Consider the following 19,579-nt stretch of genomic DNA (forward strand, 5'->3'; position numbering starts at 1 on the left):
GCGGTCTCTCGGTGCTCTATCATGACCATCTCTCGGTGGCCTGGTGTGGCGGTCTCTCGGCAGCTTGGCATGGTGGTCTCCCTGAGGCATGTAGTGGTCTCCTGGTCCAGCGTGGCAGTCTCTTGGCAGTCTGGTGCAGCGATCTGTCGGTCTGGTGTGGCAGTCTCCCGGCCCAGCAAGGTGGTCTTTCAGCCCGACATGGCCTCAGTGTGAACCTTTGACCTCAAGGTGATTGTACGGCAGTCTCCCGGCCTCATGAGCCATGTGTGGGCTGGAGTCCGAGCTCGACATGGACTAGAGACTGGGTGCTGCCACAGACTGGATTGGAAGGACTGTTGTTCTGAACTTTGTATTTTTCTATTTTCTAATTTATTCCTACAATTTGCAGTGCTGGCTTCTTTATTTCTTTACTTTTCTCATTTTATTTCCTAAGAACTTGTCCTGAAGAATCTGTACCTAGGTACCTTGTACCTAAGATGGCATTATAAGTGGCAACTTGTAAACTTTTTACTGAACTCAATATTCATAAATTCATATTTATTCATTCACATAACAAATCAGCAGTACAAATATTATGTCTATGGAAATATTTATTAATGTAACTGGCTTATGCAGGAATACTTTTCTACATCAACCTGTGATGTATAATAAACTCATTATGTTTCAAGGATGTCATCATGAAAATGTTACCTCTGTGATCTGTGAGCAGATTTCATAAGCTGCTTTCCAGATATTTTTTGAATTAGTTCAAGCCTGTGCTAATTCAGCATCTCCCCCAATCCCGCCCCACAACAACATGATGTTTGATTCTCAATGAGTAACACTATGGGAGAATCAGTGAGCTCTAAACCTTCACAGTTGATCCACCCACACAGCAACAACTATCTGCTTGTGAAAAAGCTACCAGACAATACCAGTCTGGGTTCAGGATCAGTCTGATGCCTGTCTCTGTAGTCTACTATGCATCTCTAAATTAGGTTATCAAGAAATGAATGCACCCAATGCAACGCCAATTCATAACTATGCAACAACAGGCATTTTCTTGTAGCAGTAAGAACCTGCACCGACCTCCTTCACCTCCTCCTCAGGAAGAGCTGCACGTTCAATATCACTTAGTTTCTTCAGGATACGTTTGATTTCTGGGCTTTGGAAGTCTGTAGAGTCGAATTGTCGAGCTTGGACACCATACACCAGTGAGTGGTTGGACATCTCGAGGCTTTTTTCCAGCTAGTTAAAGAAAAACAGTCATGAAGCACTTTCCAGGTGTGCATTTCAATTGTTTGAATCTACAGAATTTTGCTGGCATTCGCACGTCTATACATACCTACGCGAATGCATGCAATTAGAGCAGATTTATTCATGGTTGCACACACAAACAGACATGACTGGCACACATGTAATGGCCACACTCTCCAGATTCTGTGTGGATTCTTCAACTACTGATACCATCATTGTGCATCTCTAAATCTCCCCCATTCAAAGGCTCCCTTTGCCATGTATTTTCACGTCTCCCTGCTTCCTCCACATCACCACAGCGTCTCGCTGCTTCTTTCAGCACTAACTCACTTGGGATTGCTCCCTCTACTTCATGCCCACACCATTTGGCACGTCTCCCCCATTCCCTCCTGAAAGCCCTTTGCTTTTATATTCCACTCCCCACCATCCATTCCACAAGCGAGCCAGCAGCGACTGTAGTAGTGAGGAGTCATGGTGAAGGGAGGAAACAGATCAATGATTCTTTTTATGACAATTGTTATTAGTTCTAATGCCTAGGATTTCACTGGCAGCAATGCTGCTTTGCTGCAAGTGCAGGAAATGCTGTCTCTGATGGCAGGGCAAGAAACAAACATAGCCAATTTTAATCAGACTCTAACTTTTACTGATATGAGAAAGGGGTGGGCTGTGACTCACACACATGTCAGAAGCCAAGCCATTTGAGCTTGCTTTCCCTGAATGTGTGCACTGGACATTTTTTTTACATATTTGACTATTCAGTACTTAAAAAATATTTCATTTCTTGTTCCTTGTATCCATCCAGATGAGTGCCAGTCAGAGTTTAATTCAGATAAATGTGAGGTGCTGCATTTTGGAAAGGGAAACCAGGGCAGGACTAATACACTTAATAGCAAGGTCCTGGGAATGTTTGCTGAATAACTAAATCTTGGAACGCATGTTCATAGTTCCCGAAAAGAGGAGTCACAAGTAGACAGGATAGTGAAGAAGGCGTTTGATACGTTTACCTTTATTGGTCAGTGCATTGAGCATAGGAGTTGGAAGGTCATGTTCTGGCTACAGGACATTGGTTAGGCCACTTTTGGAATACTGCGTTCATTTCTGGTCTCCCTGCTATAGGAAGGATGCTGTGAAATTGAAAGGGTTCAGAAAAGATTTACAAGGATGTTGCCAGGGTTGGGTGGTTTGAGCTATAGGGAGAGGTTGAATAGGCTGGGGCTATTTTCTGTGGAGCATTGGAAGCTGAGGAGTGATCTTATAGAGGTTTATAAAATTACACGGGGCATGGATAGGGTAAGTATACAATGTCTTTTCCCCAGGGTAGGAGAGTCCAAAACTAGAGGGGCTTAGGTTTAAGATGAGAGGGGAAGGAGTTAAAAGGCAACTAAGGGGCAATTTTTTCACGCAGAGGGTGTTTGTTTATTCATTCATGGGATGAGAGTGTTGCTGGCTAGGCAGCATTTATTGCCCATCCTTAATTGCCCAGAGGGTAGTTAAGAGTCAGCCTAATTGCTGTGGGTCTGGAGTCACATGTAGACCAGACCAGGTAAGAATGACAGTTTCCTTCTCTAAATGGCATTAGTGAATCAGATGGGTTTTTCCTGACAAATGGCAATGGATTCATGGTCATCATTAGATGCTTAATTCCACACATTTATTGAATCTGCTGTGGCAGAATTCAAACCCACCAGGCCATCGGCTCAGGTGGTACGTGTATGGAATGAGCTGCTAGAGGAAGTTGGAGGCCGGTACAATGACAACATTTAAAAGGATGGGTATATGAATAGGAAGGGTTTAGAGGGATATGAGGCAAATGTTGGCAAATGGGACTAGACGAATAGGATACTGGTCGGCATGGATAAGTTGAAAAGAAGGGTCTGTTTCCATGCTGTAGAGCTCTATGACTCTAAGTCAACTCAAACTCATTTTGGTGCAAACCTATTTGTTCCTGCTCCCTCTTCCTCTCTCCTGACTCTCTGTGCATTTCAACACTTGCTGTCAACGTTGTCACCTCACCATCTGCTACATGCTGTGCCTTCCCACCAACGCCGTCACAGAATATCACCATATGGTGTAACAATGAAAAAAGAATCAGCTGACCTCCTCATTTGGTAGCCCCTGTGGCCATCTCCAATCAGTATGTAAGGCAGAACAGGCCATTCTCAGTTTCACATACACTCTCCCTGGAGTTCACCCAGTGCCACTCAGGACACTTTACCCTGACCTGAGCTGCCTGTCATGGGAGTGAAAACCAAAAACCCAGTTTTCTTGGGCAAAATTAAGTCGCTTGGAAAAATGTAAATTAATTAAGGAAAACCAACATGAATTTGTTAAGGGCGAAGAATGTATAACTAACTTGCTTGAGTCTTTTTAATCAGGTTGCAGAGAAGGTTGATGAGGGCAATACTATTGATGTGGTATGTGGGGACTACCAAAAGGCATTTGATAAAATGCCACCCGTCAGTGACTTGTGAGCAAAGTTATAGGCCATGGAATGGAAGGGACAATAGCAACACAAATGTGCCAAGTGATAGGAAACCAAATAATTGTTAATGAAATAAAAATAGAAATTGCTGGAGAAACTCAGAAGGTCTAGCAGCATCTGTGGAGAGAGAAATGGAGTTACCATTTCAAGTTCAGTGTGACTCTTCTTCTGTTTTTATTTCTGATTTCCAGCATCCACAGTATTTTGTTTTTAATGGTTAATTGATGCTTTTCTAACTGTGGAGAAGTTCCCCAGGGTTAAGTGGTTTGGGACCCTTGCTTTTCCTGATTAATATTAATGATCTAGGCCTTAGGTACAGGGCATGATTTAAACATTTATTGCTGAACTGAATCTTAGAAGAATTGTGAACCGGGAGGAGATAGTTCCAAAGGACATAGGCAGTTTGGTGGAATGGACAGCCAAGTAGTGGACGGAGTTTGATGCAGTGAAGTGTGAACTGAATCGGTTTGGTACAAAGAGGTCAGAAAGGCAATACAAAATAAAGAGTTTAATTCTAAAGGGGTGCAGGGTCAGAGAAAGTAGGATCCATATGTGAATAATTCATTGAAGGTAGCAAGTGAGGTTGACAGAGCAACTGATAAAGCATACAGTGCCCTGGGCTTTATTAATAAGGTCACAGAGAAAGGATGTCCTGTTAAACTTTCATAAAATACCAATGTGATGTCAACTGGAGTACTGCATCCAATTCTGGACATCATACTTTAGGACGCTATCAGGGAGAATGCACAAAAGATTCACAGGAGTGGTTCCAGAGATGAGGATCTTCAGTCACATAGATAAATTGGATAAGTTGGCACTTGTTTCCCTTCGAGAAGAGAAAGGAAGGATAGATCTGAACAGATGGATTTCGGGAATTTGTTCCAATGTTAGAAGGCTCAAGAACCAAGAACCAGAGACTTAGGGTGATTGACAAAAGAAACAGTGGTCTTGTCAGGAAAAATGTTTTCACACAGCAATAGGTTAAGGTGTGGAATGTACTGTCTGAGAGTGTGGGGGGAGGCAGGTTCACTCGAGTGGTTAGGGTCTGGAATGTAATATCTGAGAGTGAGCTGAGTTCCCTTGAAGCTTTCAGAGGGAGGTGGGCACAACGGGGGCTGGGGTGCATTATTTCTCCAGGGACTCCATTTTAATTGAGTCCCCTACCTTGTTGCTTCCCCTTTGTGTGTTCTGATTCTAGTGGGTTGCGATGAAATTTGCTTAATTGGGCGATTTGCTGATAATAAAATTTGGTAAGTAGTAAAAGGTGCTAAGTTCTTCGTTGGTTGGCGTTGGCTGCTGGATAGTGGACAGTTCCGCTGAGACTGTTGTTTGTACTATATTACTGACTTACAATCGGACATTTGTAAATCTTGAATGCCTTGTGATAGTTGTCTTTATCCAAATTCAATATATATAGATATGGGTGTGTGAAAAGCAATTGTGCATTAGCATAGGGTCATCAGATTTGGTTTGATCTCTAGAGAATATTAAATTGTGTATTTATTCATTTCTACATTGCATCTTTTGTATTCAAACAATTAGAATCCCACTGGATGACAAATTGCTGGTGAAATGGTCATCCCCCAAGAAATGTATTGTCTTTAGTTTTGGTTAATGCAGCCCTTGAGTCCAAATGTAACCACCTACTGGGTTCTGTGTGACGGCACAGAGGATGAACATACCATGACCTTGTTGTTTTGTTCGGTGATGTTGGTATTGTATGCCCAGGAGGCCTCTGTGTAGTCATACCACACTTTCTCTGTGACTGTGTTGTAATTGTCGACAAACTCCTGCGCTTTCTTTTCATCGGTGATTTTGTCTGTAAGAAGCCAAATGGGACATAAAGGTTTACAACCACTTGCATTTATGTTGCTCCATTAATGTGATAAAATGACCCACAGTGTTACAATGACATAACAGCCCCACAGTGTGGAAGGAGGCTATTTTGGCCCATCGAGTCCACAATAACCCTCCGAGGACCATCTCATCAAATTCCGACATGGGTCCTGGCTAATCCACCTACCCTATACATCCCTGAACACTATGGACAATTTCAGCATGGCAAATCCACCTAACCTGCACATCTTTGGACTGTGGGAGGAAACCAAAACTCCCAGCATGCAGATATGGGGAGAAAATGCAAACTCCACACAGGCTCTGAAGTTAGAATCAAACTCAGGTTCTTGGCACTGTGAGGCAGCAGTGCTAACCCACCACTGAGCCATCATGTTGCCCATAACCAGCCAAAAATTAACATTGGCCTACAGCTATGAGGACAAGTGACCAAACGCTTGGACGAACAACCTATTCTAAGGAGCATCTTAAAGAAAAGGAGAGAGTTGGGAAGTAGAAAAGGTCAGGAAGAGGGTTCCAGGGATTAGTTAGTTGAAGGCATCTCTGGAGCAAAGAATTGCACAGAAAACCAGAATTGAAGGATCATGGAGAGCTTTGAGAGTTGCAAACAGAATGTAGAAACCATGGAGGGATTTGAACTCAAGATTGTACATTTTAAATTGAAGCCCTTGCTGAAGTGGGAGCTGCGTGAATGAGCATAAACCAGGTTAGAGATGGGGCATGGATAATCTAATTCTCTGTTCAAGCATGCAGGAGAGAGAATAAATGGGCTGATCTGACAGATTTGTGGATCCATCACTTTGTCTCCAATAGTGACGAATTACAGGCAACAAGTGCCCAGAGGTCATTGTACAGGTGCCACATAATCAGGTTCACAGAGCATAAACCCATGTTCCTTTTACTAACAATACACTCCAAGATTTTAGTACTAACAGATGTTGGAGGGCATCTACCTCCCACTGGGCTAACAGCTCAAAGAAGATGCCTTTCCAAAACTCTAGGCCCATACAATTGAGGAAGTACAAACCAGTAAAACTAGGGACTTCTTGTTAAGAAGGCACTAATCAGGCCACAGCTGGTATACTGTGAACAGTTTTGGGCCCCTTAACTAAGGAAAGATATATGGGAGAAGGTTCATTAGGCTAATACCGGGTCTGGATGGACTGCCTTATGAGGAGGAAGTGAGCACAAAGGACAAAGAATAGTACAGCACAGGGACAGACCCTTTGGCCCACCACTGATACATGATGCCTTTCTAAACTAAAGACCCCCTGCCTCTGCATGATCCATATCTCTCTAATCCCTGCCTATTCTTGTGTCTGTCAGGATGCCTCTGAAACTTTGCTATTGGATCTGCTTCTACCACCTCCTCTGGCAGTGCATTACAGACACTTATATCCTCTGTGTAAAAAAACTTATCTCTTGCATCTCCTTTACACATTCCCCTTTACTTTAAACCTATGTCCTCTAGTAATTGCCATTTCCACCCTGTGAAAAGGACTCTGACTATCCATTCTATCCATGCCTGTCATAATTCCTAAACTTCTATCAGGTTGCCCGCTCAGCCTACGATGTTCTAATGCAAACAAACCAAACTTATCCAATCTCTCTTCATTGCTAATACTCTCAAGATCAGGCAACGTCCTGGTAAATCTTTTCTAGACCCTCTACAATGTCTTCATATCTTTCTGGTAGTGTGGTGACCAGAACTGTACACCATATTCCAAATGTGGCCTAATTTGTGGCCTAAAGCTGCAACTCGACTTGCCAATATTTATACTCTATGTTCCAACCAATGAAGGCAAGCATGTCATATATGTTCTTGACTACCTTATCCACTTATGTTGCCACTTTCGTGGAACTGTGGGCCTGTACGTTTAGATCCCTCTGTATGTTAATGCTTATAAGGGTTCTGCCATTTACTTCATGTACATGATAGACGTGGGAGAGGGATTGCCCATTTAAGACAGAGATGAGAAGAAATGTCTCCTGTTAGAAGAGAAGGGCTCTAATCCATGATTGTCCTCCCCTTTGGATGTAAAAGACTCTGCACCACTATCTTAAAATAAAGGAGTTGTTGATACTGGGGTCCTGCCCAATATTTGCCCCTTCACCAAAATTACAAGAAGAACAGGCGATCTGCTCACTGCGACATCGCTGTGGGATCTTGCTGCGCAGAAATTGGCTGCCACAATTCTAACACTCCAAGAGTGACTGAACTTCACAAATGATTTGGTTGGCCGTGAAGCAGAACCTGAGGATGTGAAAGGTGTCAGAGAAACACAATTCTCCTTCTGTTTGTTATGTCAACTTCCTGGGGAACCAGACAAGAGGAGAGTATATGGGAAGTGTCTCCCCTTGCTGTGAACACTGAAAGGTATATAAAAAACATTTTTCCCATTCATTCATCAACTGTTTGTTTATAATGAAACGTTTTAAACCAAAACAGTGTGATGTTGAGGAAGAATCATGCTCACGTATATTAGGAGGTAGGGAGATGGGTAAACTCCGTCCCCATCCCTTGTGATAACCTGGTGGGTGCATCACTGGCTCAGTAAAAAATGGATTTCCATTCATTGTTCAAGAACAGGAACTCAGCAATTTATCACTTAGTTTGTGAAGGGGAAAGTTACTCAAGGAGCATAAAGAAACCAATTTACATTTACATATCACCTTTCATGGTTTCAAATTTACACGCAGTGAAGTATTTTTTCAGTGTTGCCAACGTTGTGATATAGGAATTAAGGTGAGTAATTTGCTGTCATCAAAATATAATTAAATGAAGTGAACTAAGGTGCATTAAATCCATCTATCCTGGTAGCCAGGTGATAAAATGATAATGACAGTATTGATTAACGACAGTAATCAATCTCTATAACAGAGTCAGACATGAAACGAAGAAATCTCCTCTGATGGGAACCATTGACTTGAATACTTCAGTTGCTCCCAGGCACATTACACTGCCCACAGGTCACATTACTCACGTACAGAACCTCAGATGTAACTTAAATCCTGTTGAGACAGTGCAGAGGCATCCTGAGCACTGACTGAGCAATAGCCTGTACATTGGTCATGTCACAAGCAGCAAAGGGAAGACTGCAGATAGTGAGTCTGCAGAACTCTTCATCCAATCAATTTTTGTTGAGCCAAATCTTTCCTTTTAAAGTTATGTCAATAAGAGAGTCAAGGCATAGTCAATTAGCTCATGGAATTTGGTTTAATCAAGCTGATTGTTTGCTGGTTCAGTGGTAGCCCAGTGGTTAGCACTGCTGCCTCATTGCACCAGGGACCTAGGCTTGATTCCAGCCTTGGGTAGCTGTCTGTGTGGGGTTTGCGCATTCTCCCTGTGTCTGTGTGGGGTTCCTCCAAGTGCTCTGGTTTCCACCCGCAGTCCAAAGATGTGCAGATTATGTGGATTGGCCATGTAAACGTGTCCTGCAGTGTTTAAGAATACGCAGATTAGGTGGGTTAGCTACAGTAAATGCGGGGATGGGTGGGTCTAGATGGGATACTGTTTGCAAGATCAGTGCAGACTCAATGGGTCAAATACCCTCCAACTGCACTGTAGGAATCCTATGACTATATGCCTGAGGGAAATACCCTCTAACCTCCCTGCCCATAGCTCACATCTGCCTTTTGTGACACTTACCAATGCCATTTGGGTATCCGTCAGGGATTGGAGGGGTCCAGGTAAAATCAGACCAACCCAGTTCTTCCTTGTTTTCATTGTTCTTTTTCTGAAGCCAGTCAGTGACGGGTTTAAAATACTCAAGCAAGGCACTTGCATTCATCTTGCCGCTGCCTGTCAGCTCTTGAAGGATGTCCTGCCAAGGTTTAGAGGAACCAGCACTCAGTGCTTTACTGAAAGAGAAACCACAGAAAAATATTTAACGTCTGTTATATAGAATCTCACAGACTTGTTGTATAATGTTCTGGAAGCTCTCTGGATGGTTCATTTCTGAGATAGAGAGAAGATAGATTTTCAGGGCATCTGTCTGTAGCATTATGTTGGATTCTACAGGTGCGTCCTCTCAAGAAGCATGATGGGTACCATTCCTCCCGCCCTGGCTGCTTAATTCCCAGAGGTCAGTGGGGTTGGAGTTAATGGTGGACATTGTGCGGCCAATTTCTGGCTGGGCTATCAGCACATCTGGATGTTAGGTTCCTACACTGTGTGATTGACTGCACAGGATGACGTAGAATTAATTTTATATCATAAAAATAAGTCCAGTCATTCAAAGAACTCAATTATTCTGGGCCCCTAACGACAGGAATGAACAACTCTGTCAAAGGGCTTTTAGTTGACCACCATTTTTACCAAGTGGTGAGGACAATCAGGCAGCAATGACTCAAGGTCAAGTAAAGAAGAGGAGATTAAAAACGAAAGGTGCTCCTACAATTGAGAGATGATCACCCTGGTTACCAAACTAATATTCTGTAACTGGACCTTCCTATTATTCTCAAGAATGACATTTACAGAAAGTTTAAACTTTTACTATAATTTGTGACTATAGTGAGATATGAACAAGATGTGTATCGCCAAAGGAATCTCCACACCCAGTGAACATCGTGCTTATTATTCTTATGGCAATGTCTATTTGTGGTCGCTAAGTGTTTGCTTGGTAGTACAGAATTTAAATATTGCTATAAGGAGCCAAGAAGAGGAAACTTTTCATCTCGCACACATTAGGACCAGGGTGCAAGAAACAGACTTCAGGAAAGAGGTCGTAGGAACTGCAGATGTGGAGAATCTGAGATAACAAGGTGTAGAGCTGGATGAACACAGCAGGCCAAGCAGCATCAGAGGAGCGGGAAAGCTGATGTTTCGGACCTAGACCCTGCTTCAGAAGCTTTCCTGCTCCTCTGATGCTGCTTGGCCTGCTGTGTTCATTCAGCTCTACACCTTGTTATCTCAGGAAAGAGGTCATCAATTTATACAACATGTGAACAGGGTGCTGATTGGTGAGGCCATTGTTGGCATGGAGATGCAGCAAGAACAGTTAATTGCCAATCCTGGAAAACTTTGAATGTGGGGTGGTTGTTCATGGGATGGTTACCTATAGAGAAAATATAACCCCACAATTGGATTAAATCTGAACTGAAGAGGGCAGTGTTTAAATGTAGCATGATGTCGACAATATCCAGGTTTGGGCTGACAAGTAGAAAGTAATATTAATTTCACACAAGTTCCAGAAAATCACCATCATCAGCAAGAAACAATCTAACCATCACCCCTTAATGTTTAATGGCATTATCATCATTCAATCCCCCACTCTCAACATCCTGGGTGTTATCATTGACGAGAAACTCAATTAGACTTGACATATAAACAGAGTGGCTACAAGAGCAGGTCAGAGACTAGAAACCCTGCAGCAACTAACTCACCTCCTGACTTCCCAGAGCCTGTTCACCTCCTACAAATCACAAGTTAGTAGTGTGATGGAATAGCTGCCACTTACCTGAATGACAACAGTTCCAACAACACTCAAGGAACTGGACACCATCCAGGACAAAGCAGCCCACTTGACTGGCACCACATCCACAAGCATCCACTCCCTCCAGCCCTGATACTCACAACAGCAGTGTGTACCATCTACAAAATGCAGCAACTCACCAAGACTCCTACAACAGCACCTTCCAAATCCACAAACACTTCCATCTAGAAGGACAAGGGCAGCAGATATATGGGAACACCACCCCCTGCAAGTTCCCCTCCAAACCACTCACCATCCCGACTTGGAAATATATCGATGTTCATGCATTGTCGCTGGGTCAAAATCCTGCAATTCTCTCCCTATGGGCATTTGAGTCAACCTACACCAAAAGGATAGTGGCAGTGCAAGGAGGCAGCTCACCACCACCTTCTTGAGGGCAGCTAGGGATGGGTGATAAATTCTGGCTCAGGAAGCAATTCACACAGCCCCAAGAATAAATTTAAAAATCAAAGAATGAAATAAATTTGCTGACCTCAGACCAAGTGTAGTGTGGAAAATGACTCAGATCAGTGACTGTGCTATCAATCTGTTTAATCCCATTTTACATAAAATTGTGTCCTGTTGTAGGACTGTGTCTCACTTTAGCTCAATCAAAACACAGGGAAATAAATCCTGGCAGGATGCTGGGTCCAGTGTACTTTCAGAGAAATTCAACAGATGGTTTGGCACTTCTTAAGTTTCCTGTGAGTCTAATAATGTGGTTGATACCCTTAATTTGGTCTTGCTGTACCTTTATCTCAGCTCTATAGCCACAATTCTCTGGTGGTGCAGTGGTAGTGTCCCTACCCCTGGACCCAGAGGTCAGGGTTTAAGTCCCACCTGCTCCTGAGGTATGTAATAACATCTCCGAACAGGTCAGGTAGAAAAATAGGTCAAACTTGTTTTTATCCAACATGAAATACAACAGACCATTAACATCCAAGGGCAGCATGGTGGTTCAGTGGTTAGCACTGCTGCCTCTCAACACCAGGGACCTGGGTTTGGTTCTAGCTTCAGGCAACTGTCTGTGTGGAGTTTGCATAATCTCGCTGTGTCTGTGTGGGTTTCCTCCTGTAGTCCAAAGATGTGCAGGTTGGGTGGATTGGTCATGGAAAATGCAGGGATAGGCTGGGTCTGGGTGGGATGCTCTTCAGAAGGGTTGGTGTGGAATTGATGGGCTGAATGGCCTGCTTCCACACTGTGAGGATTCTAAGATCCATGTTGTGTTTTACACTCAGCTTGGTCTGAAGTGTGCAAATTTATTTCATTTTTTGATGTAACCAGTTTGTGCTTCTGTACTGCTACTGGAGATGACTGCACCATTAACAAGACCCATTTGAATCACGCCCACACTGTAACTGGACTTAACCAAGAACTGCAGTTAATTGTTCTCACTGCATTTCCATGTTAATGATGGCCCAACCATATCAGACCACTTGGCTCAAACTGGATAAAATGGTATCTCCTCTTTTCAGCTTGTTTCTTGTGTTCTTACCCAAATGAGTGCAAATTCAACCTCTTGTCTCCTTTTAGTAATATTTGTGCTCTCTTACTCCTTAGTGAAGGGTTATTTTTTTTCCCCACTTTTTAGTCAAAAAAATCAATACCTACCTGAGAACGTTGCCAGCTTCAACAGACTTGTAGATGTCACATTTATGCAGAGGTCCTGTGTGTCCTGAAGCATTGCACAGAGCTTTGTGGAACTGAAACTGCAGGATAAAACTCACAAAGTACCTGTAAATGGTAAGAGAAACTTGGTTTCTGAGGAAAAATAGCAACTGGAGGAAGCCATTCAAATGTTTGAGACTTCTTGCTATTGAATTCAATTATCATTGGTGTTAACTCACTCCATTTACCTGTCTTTAATCCCTTTCCTTTCAGAATATTTGAAATGATCCTTCATCCCCGTTCTTTAGATTCCAAGCTCCATTCCTGAGCTACCAACTCCCCTCCTGTCATTGTCAACTGTCTGACACTTGCCCAGACTTTTCACAATGTTGTTGTCAGAGTTGACCCTGGGGGAACTACCAACCATGCATCTGCGCTATTGTTAACACCACTGATTCCAACATCATCACTGCTTCAGCTCATTCTCATTCATCCCTGTTAACCTGACATCCAGTGCTGGATAAGGCGATCACATCGTCCAATTCAATATTGGGAAAACCATTCTCCTATCATCCCTCTGCTTGATGATTAACTTTGGCTCCCACTCAATCAAAAATTAACTTTTAAGTTGTCTTTGTTTTCAACTTCCCTTCATAGCCTTGTCCCTCCATATTTCTGTAACTTCCTTCAGTTTCATAGTCTGCATTCTTTTGGTTCTGGCCTCTTGTTCTCTGATTTTAATCCCCACTAATGGCCATGTCTTCTGTTGCCTGTCTTCAGGCTCCGTAATTCTCTCCCTACAACTGTCCACCTCTCCTCCTTTAAGACACTCATTGAACCCTGCCTCTTTGACCAAAGTGATGGTCATCTAACCAATATCTCCTTATGTGGCCATAGCTTGGGAGATCCAATGGTGAGAAGATGTCTTTTTGTGCTGTTCTCATGAGATGGGGACAGATAGCAGGCAAGGATAGGAGGGTAGCTTTCAGAGGTTATCTCCTTTGCCTCGGATCCATGTCTTTGATTGCCTCCAGGTTGGGGCATTTGGAGCAGTTCCCACAGGCGGATTGCTTTAGGTTAGGACACTAGGCGCCCAACTCATCTGCCTGGTAATTATAGAGAGGTGAGTTAAGGTCCTTACATGGCTATTAATTGACTATTTCAGTTATCTAAATGGTGCCTGGTTGGGAAATTTATCCATGGATCTTCTCACTCAGACGTTAATGAGTGAGGGGTGAGGGAGAGGGTGAGTTCCCTAATCCTTCACCACCTTCAATGAGGAAAATATCACACCCTGAGTTTCTTGTGTTTTTATCAGCATCTCTGAAATTCAACCCCCTCAGACAATTTTACCTGATGTAAGGTGTGTTTGCGGGGATGTGGTACTTGGCACCAGGGTCAAAGTTATTCTCATTTCTTGGAACTGGTGGGCAGATCCCTTGGTACTTTGTCCTGGAAAAGAAAAGAGCAATCACAAACCAAGTCCTGACTCAAACACAAACTGCTATGTTATCCTCTTTTTATGGGCCGTTAGATGTTCTGTTATAGTCATAGAGTCATAGAGTCATACAGCACAGAAACAGATCCTTCGGTCCAGCCAGTCCATGCCAAGCATAATCCCAAACTAAATAGTCCCACCTGCCTAATCCTGGCCCATATCACTCCAAACCTTTCCCATCCATGTACTTATCCAAATGTCTTTTAAATGTTGTCATTGAACCCACATCCACCACTTCCTCGGAAAGTTCATTCCACATTGCCTCTCATGTCTTTTTTAAATCTCTCTCCTCTCACCTTAAAAATGTGCCACCTAGTCTTGAAATCCCCCATCCTGGGGAAAAGGCAACTACCCTTAACTTTATCTATGTCTCGAATTATTTTATAAACTTCTGTCAGGTCACCTCTCAACCTCCTACACTCTAGTGATAGAAGTCCCAGTCTATTCAGGCTTTCCTTATAACTGAAACCTTCCATGCCTGGCAACATCCTGATAAATCTCTTCGGAACCTTCTGCAGCTTAATAATATTCTTCCTATAACTGGGTGACCAGTATTCCAGAAGAGGCCTCACTAATGTCCTATACAACCTCAACATGACTTCCCAACTCCTATACTCAAAGGGCTGAGCAATGAAGGCAAGCATACCAAATGCCTTTTTAACCACTCTGTTTATCTGTGATGCAAACTTCAAAGAATTATGTACCTGCACCCCTCGGTCTCTCTTTTCCAAAACACTACCCATGGCCCTAGCATTAATTGTATAAACCCTATCTTTGTTTGTTGTACCAAAATGCAATACCTTGCATTTATCCAGATTGAACTCCATCTGCCATTTTTCAGCCCATTGACCCATTTGATCAAGATCCCTTCGTAATCTTAGAAAACCTTCTTCACTGTCTACAATGCCACCAATTTTGGTGTCATCTACAAACTTACGAACCATGTCTTCTATATTCTCATCCAAATCATTTATACAAATGACAAATGAACGAGGAGTCAGAACCAATCCCTGTGGAACACAACTGGTAACAGGCTTCCAGTCCAAAAAGCAACCCTCTACTACCACTATCTGTCGCTTACCGTTAAGCCAATTATGTATCAAATTGTCAAGTTCACCCTGAATCCCATGTGACCCAACTTTACTAATTAGTCTACTATGTGGAACCTTGTCAAAAGCTTTACTAAAATCCAAATAAACAACGTCTACTACTCTGTCGTCATTATTCTTTTTGGTAACTTCCTCAAAAAACTCAACCAAGTTTGTGAGACAAGATTTTCCTCACACAAAACCATGCTGACTGTCTCTAATCAATTTTTGTCTCTCTAAATGCCCATAAATCCTATCTTTTATAATTACCTCCAACGATTGACCCACAACTGATGTCAGACTCACAGTTCTATAGTTTCTCCTTACAAACTTTCTTAAACAAAGGTACAACATTAGCCACCCTCCAGTCATCATCCATAGTTATACATGATGCAAATATTTCTGCAAGGGGTCTTGTAATTTCCTCCCTTACATCCACAACATTCTGGGATACATTAGATCAGGTCCTGGAGATTTATCCACCTTTATATTCTCTAAGACCTCCCAAACTTCCTCTTCTGTAATGTGAACAGTTTTTAAAACATCAAAGTTTATTTCTCTGCATTCTCTAGACTCCATTTCTTTCTCCACAGTAAAAACTGACATGAAATACTCATTTAGTATCTCTCCCAACTCCTGGGTTTCAATACAAAGATGATCTCCTTGATCTTTAAGGGGCCCTACCCTCTCTCTATTTACCCTCTTGCTCTTAATGTATTTGTAGAAGCTTTTTGTGGATTATCCTTAAACATATCTGCCAATGCTATTTCATATCCCCTCTTTGCCTTCCTGATTTCCTTCTTGAGAATGCCCCATACTCTTTACATTGATTAAGAAATTCAATTGAGCCAAGTTGTCTATATCTAAAATAAGATTCTCTTTTATTCTTGACTAGGTCCTCAAAACCTTTATTCATCCATTGTTCCCTACTCTTACCAGTTTGCCCTTCAGTCTAACAGGAACATAATGCTCTGAACTCTCGTCATCACACTCTTGAAAGCTTCCCACTTGTCAGGTGTCCTTTTACGTGTGAACTGTCTAGTCCAATCAACTTTTTAAAGTTATTGTCTCATACCATTAAAATTTGCCTTTCTCCAATTAAAAACTTTAACTCTTATGGAAAGCTTATCCTTTGCCATATCCATTTTGAAACCAGTAGAATTATGATTGCTAGACCCAAAGAGGTCCCCCACTTTTACTTCAGTCACCTGCCCTGTTCGGAACATTGAGGTGCCAGCCTTGTTCATCTATCAGCCAAGTTTATGTAATAGCTATGATGTCCCAATCCCATGTTCTTAAACATGCCCTGAGTTCATCAACTTTACCTGTAAGACCCCTTGCATTGAAATAAATGCAATTTAGTTCTTCAGAGTTACTATATGCTCTGACTCTTACATCTTTCTTTTCTATTTTACCTGCAGTCTTCACATTCAGAACCATAGGCCACAATCAGTGAGGATAGGTAACTGCACTTTCTCCACAATAACACTCAACACTGGAGCCCCCCAGGGATGCATCCTCACTGTACTCCCTGTACACATATGACAGTGTTGCCAAATTCCGAATGAACGCCATCTACAAATTCGCTGACGACACCATCGTAGTGGGATGGATATCTAACAACAATGAGTCAAACTACAGAAGTGAGATAGAGGGCTTGGTGATGTGGTTCAATGAAAACAATCTGTCTCTCAATGTCAGCAAAACTAAAGAACTGATCGTCGACTTCAGAAAGATAAAAGGAGAACACGCCCCCATCTACATCAATAGAACTGAAGGTGAGAGAGTGAAAAACATCAAGTTCCTTGGAGTGACAATAACCAACAACCTGTCCTGGATTTCCCAAATAGATGCGACAGTCAAGAAGACACAACAACGCCTCTTCTTCCTCAGGCGGCTCAGGAAATTTGGCATTTCCATAAGGTCCCTCACCAACTTCTACAGATGCACCATTGAAAGCATACTGTCCGGGTGCATAACGGCTCTGCCCAGGACTGTAGGAAACTGCAGAAGGTGCTGTGCACAGCCCAGACCATCATGGAAGCCAACCTTCCATTTGTGGACTCCATTTACATGGCTCGCTGCCGCGAAAAGGCTGCCAACATCATCAAAGATCCATCACACCCCGGTAATGATCTCCTACAACCTCTTCTGTCAGGCAGAAGATACAGAAGCCTGAACACAGGCGCAAGCAGGTTCAGGAACAGCTTCTTTCAGGCTGTTATCAGACTGATGAAATGGACTCTAGCCTCAAATAATGTAACCTGTATGTCTCTAAGTCTTTTTGATCTGTACATCCTTTGCTTGCTGTGATCTGCCTGTACTGCTCATAAACAAAGCTTTTCACTGCATTTTGGTACACATGACAATAAAATCAATCAATCATCCCCATCAATCTTTCTATTTACACTGCTACTTAGAATTCCTCCACTGCCCCTCTCTATCAGTATAAAGTCTCCCTTAATAGAACGAGAAATGTTGTTACTTTACCTCAGGTACCACCATTCAAAGTTATAATTTTCTGGTGTAATCCGCCCACTGAACACTCCCCAGCGCCACTGGTCAATCAGATACCCGAATGGGAGGAAGGCGATTTTTTCCAAGGCCATTTTCAGGAGGTAATTAATGTCGGCTTCTGTCAAAGAAAATCAGACGACTGGGTTGAGTAAAATAGAAGTTGAATGACCATAAAACGTAGAAACAGACGTAGGCCATTCAGACCATCAAGTCTGCTACAACATTCAATGAGTTCATGGCTGATCTGACAATCCTCAACTCTACTTTCCTGCCTTTTTCCCCGTAAGTGTTGAATCCCTTACTGATTAAAATTCTGTCTACCTCAGCCTTGAATATTCTTAACAACACAACCTCAACAGGCCTCTGTAGTAAAAAAAAATCCATAGATTAACCATCCATCGATAGACAAAATTTCTCATTTCTGTCCTAACTGGGTGACATCTTACCCTGAGATCTGAGTGATCTTACCTGCTTTGTTAAGGCTCTTATCCCCATCGCCCGGCAAGTTTTCTTTCCTTTCCTGAAGGTTCTCCCATTTGCCTATAATCCCATGGTCACTCATAATGTCTCATACAACTCTCATGCATTGGGCACCATTCTATAGAGGGATATTGAGGCTTTAGAGAGGGCTCACTTACAGCAGTATTGTAATCATGATGGTAAGGCCTGGGTACCATAGGTAAATGCATTGACCTTCTTCCTGTGTTAGTCTAGGTGCTTTCTAGTACTTTGTAGTGAAGGGTGAAACACAAATATTAGCAGAAGACGTAACAAAATGGGTTTTCTTATGTCTTAATAACTTTTTCCAGGATACATTAACACTGAGATATTTAACTATTACTAACAAGAAATAGACTGGAGAAGATTGGACGGAGCATCAATAGCTCTCTGCCCGAGCTGCTGATACCCCACCCAGTGACTGTGTTATATATCAGAATGGTTGGAACTTCAATTTACCCCTAGATTAACTCTCATTTATCTATTAAACTATATAAAAGGAACAAGGTAATAGAAATAACTAGGAAAGAAGTTCTTTCCAACTATGAACTTTTTTTGAGCATATAGTTCAAACTCTGCGAATACTGGGCAAAAGTCATACCTTGACAAGTTCTATTTGCTTTCTGCTCTACAACAGCACCCCAGACTATTGTGTTCAGTCTGATCAACTGATTTCTGAGTTTCCAATCTTTATCAGAGGGCACTATTCACTGTTACCACACTATACCTGAGAAAGCTAGTCAGTGGGATATTGAATAATCCACTCTTTTATGATGAGAAAGATACAGCTTATGGGGCGATATAGTGTAAATGCTTCTGATTGGAAAATGATGGTACTGGTTAATTAGATGCAGACTGTTTCTGGTAGTTGTAGGTGTGTATAAAATGTTATGCTTGCCAAGTGACAGGAAAATCAACCAGACCTTTGTGATCTGGATAACAGGATACAGTAAGGACTGCAGATTTTGGAAGCTACAGTCAAAAAATGTGGAGTTGGAAAACCACAGCAGGTCAGACAGCATCCAAGGAGGAAGGAAGTCAACGTTTCTGGCCGAAACCCTTCATCAGGACCTGAAACATTGACTTTCCTGATCCTCAGATGCTGTCTGACCTGCAGTGCTTTTCCAGCTCCACATTGACTGACTCTGCCCAGGTTAACAGTCAGCCGCGGATTTTGGCAGTGTGGTCTTGGCATGACCCTTCCCTCTGGTTTTACCATGAGCAGACATGTGGATGCAACATGGTTTGGTTGCATTCCAACAGTTTGTCGACACGCACTCACTGTAACACCAGGGAGAGTTGACAAAGTGCAGCCACAAAACTA

The 19,579-nt window shown here is 42.5% G+C and overlaps 1 protein-coding gene across 1 annotated transcript in view; it reads right to left on the reverse strand.

Moving 5' to 3' along the window:
- Positions 1-19,579, reverse strand: part of ace (angiotensin I converting enzyme (peptidyl-dipeptidase A) 1) — a 157,334-nt gene that overhangs the window by 39,473 nt on the left and 98,282 nt on the right. The window contains exons 9-14 of the mRNA XM_048614805.1: positions 17,731-17,875; positions 14,008-14,106; positions 12,658-12,780; positions 9,222-9,433; positions 5,401-5,537; positions 1,069-1,227 (exon numbers count right to left, since the gene is read on the reverse strand). Of these exons, the coding sequence (XP_048470762.1) occupies positions 1,069-1,227; positions 5,401-5,537; positions 9,222-9,433; positions 12,658-12,780; positions 14,008-14,106; positions 17,731-17,875 (875 nt within the window). The remainder of the gene's footprint in view (positions 1-1,068; positions 1,228-5,400; positions 5,538-9,221; positions 9,434-12,657; positions 12,781-14,007; positions 14,107-17,730; positions 17,876-19,579) is intronic.

Source organism: Rhincodon typus, chromosome 30 (assembly GCF_021869965.1).
Source record: "Rhincodon typus isolate 14 chromosome 30, sRhiTyp1.1, whole genome shotgun sequence".
Lineage (NCBI taxonomy): Eukaryota > Metazoa > Chordata > Chondrichthyes > Orectolobiformes > Rhincodontidae > Rhincodon > Rhincodon typus.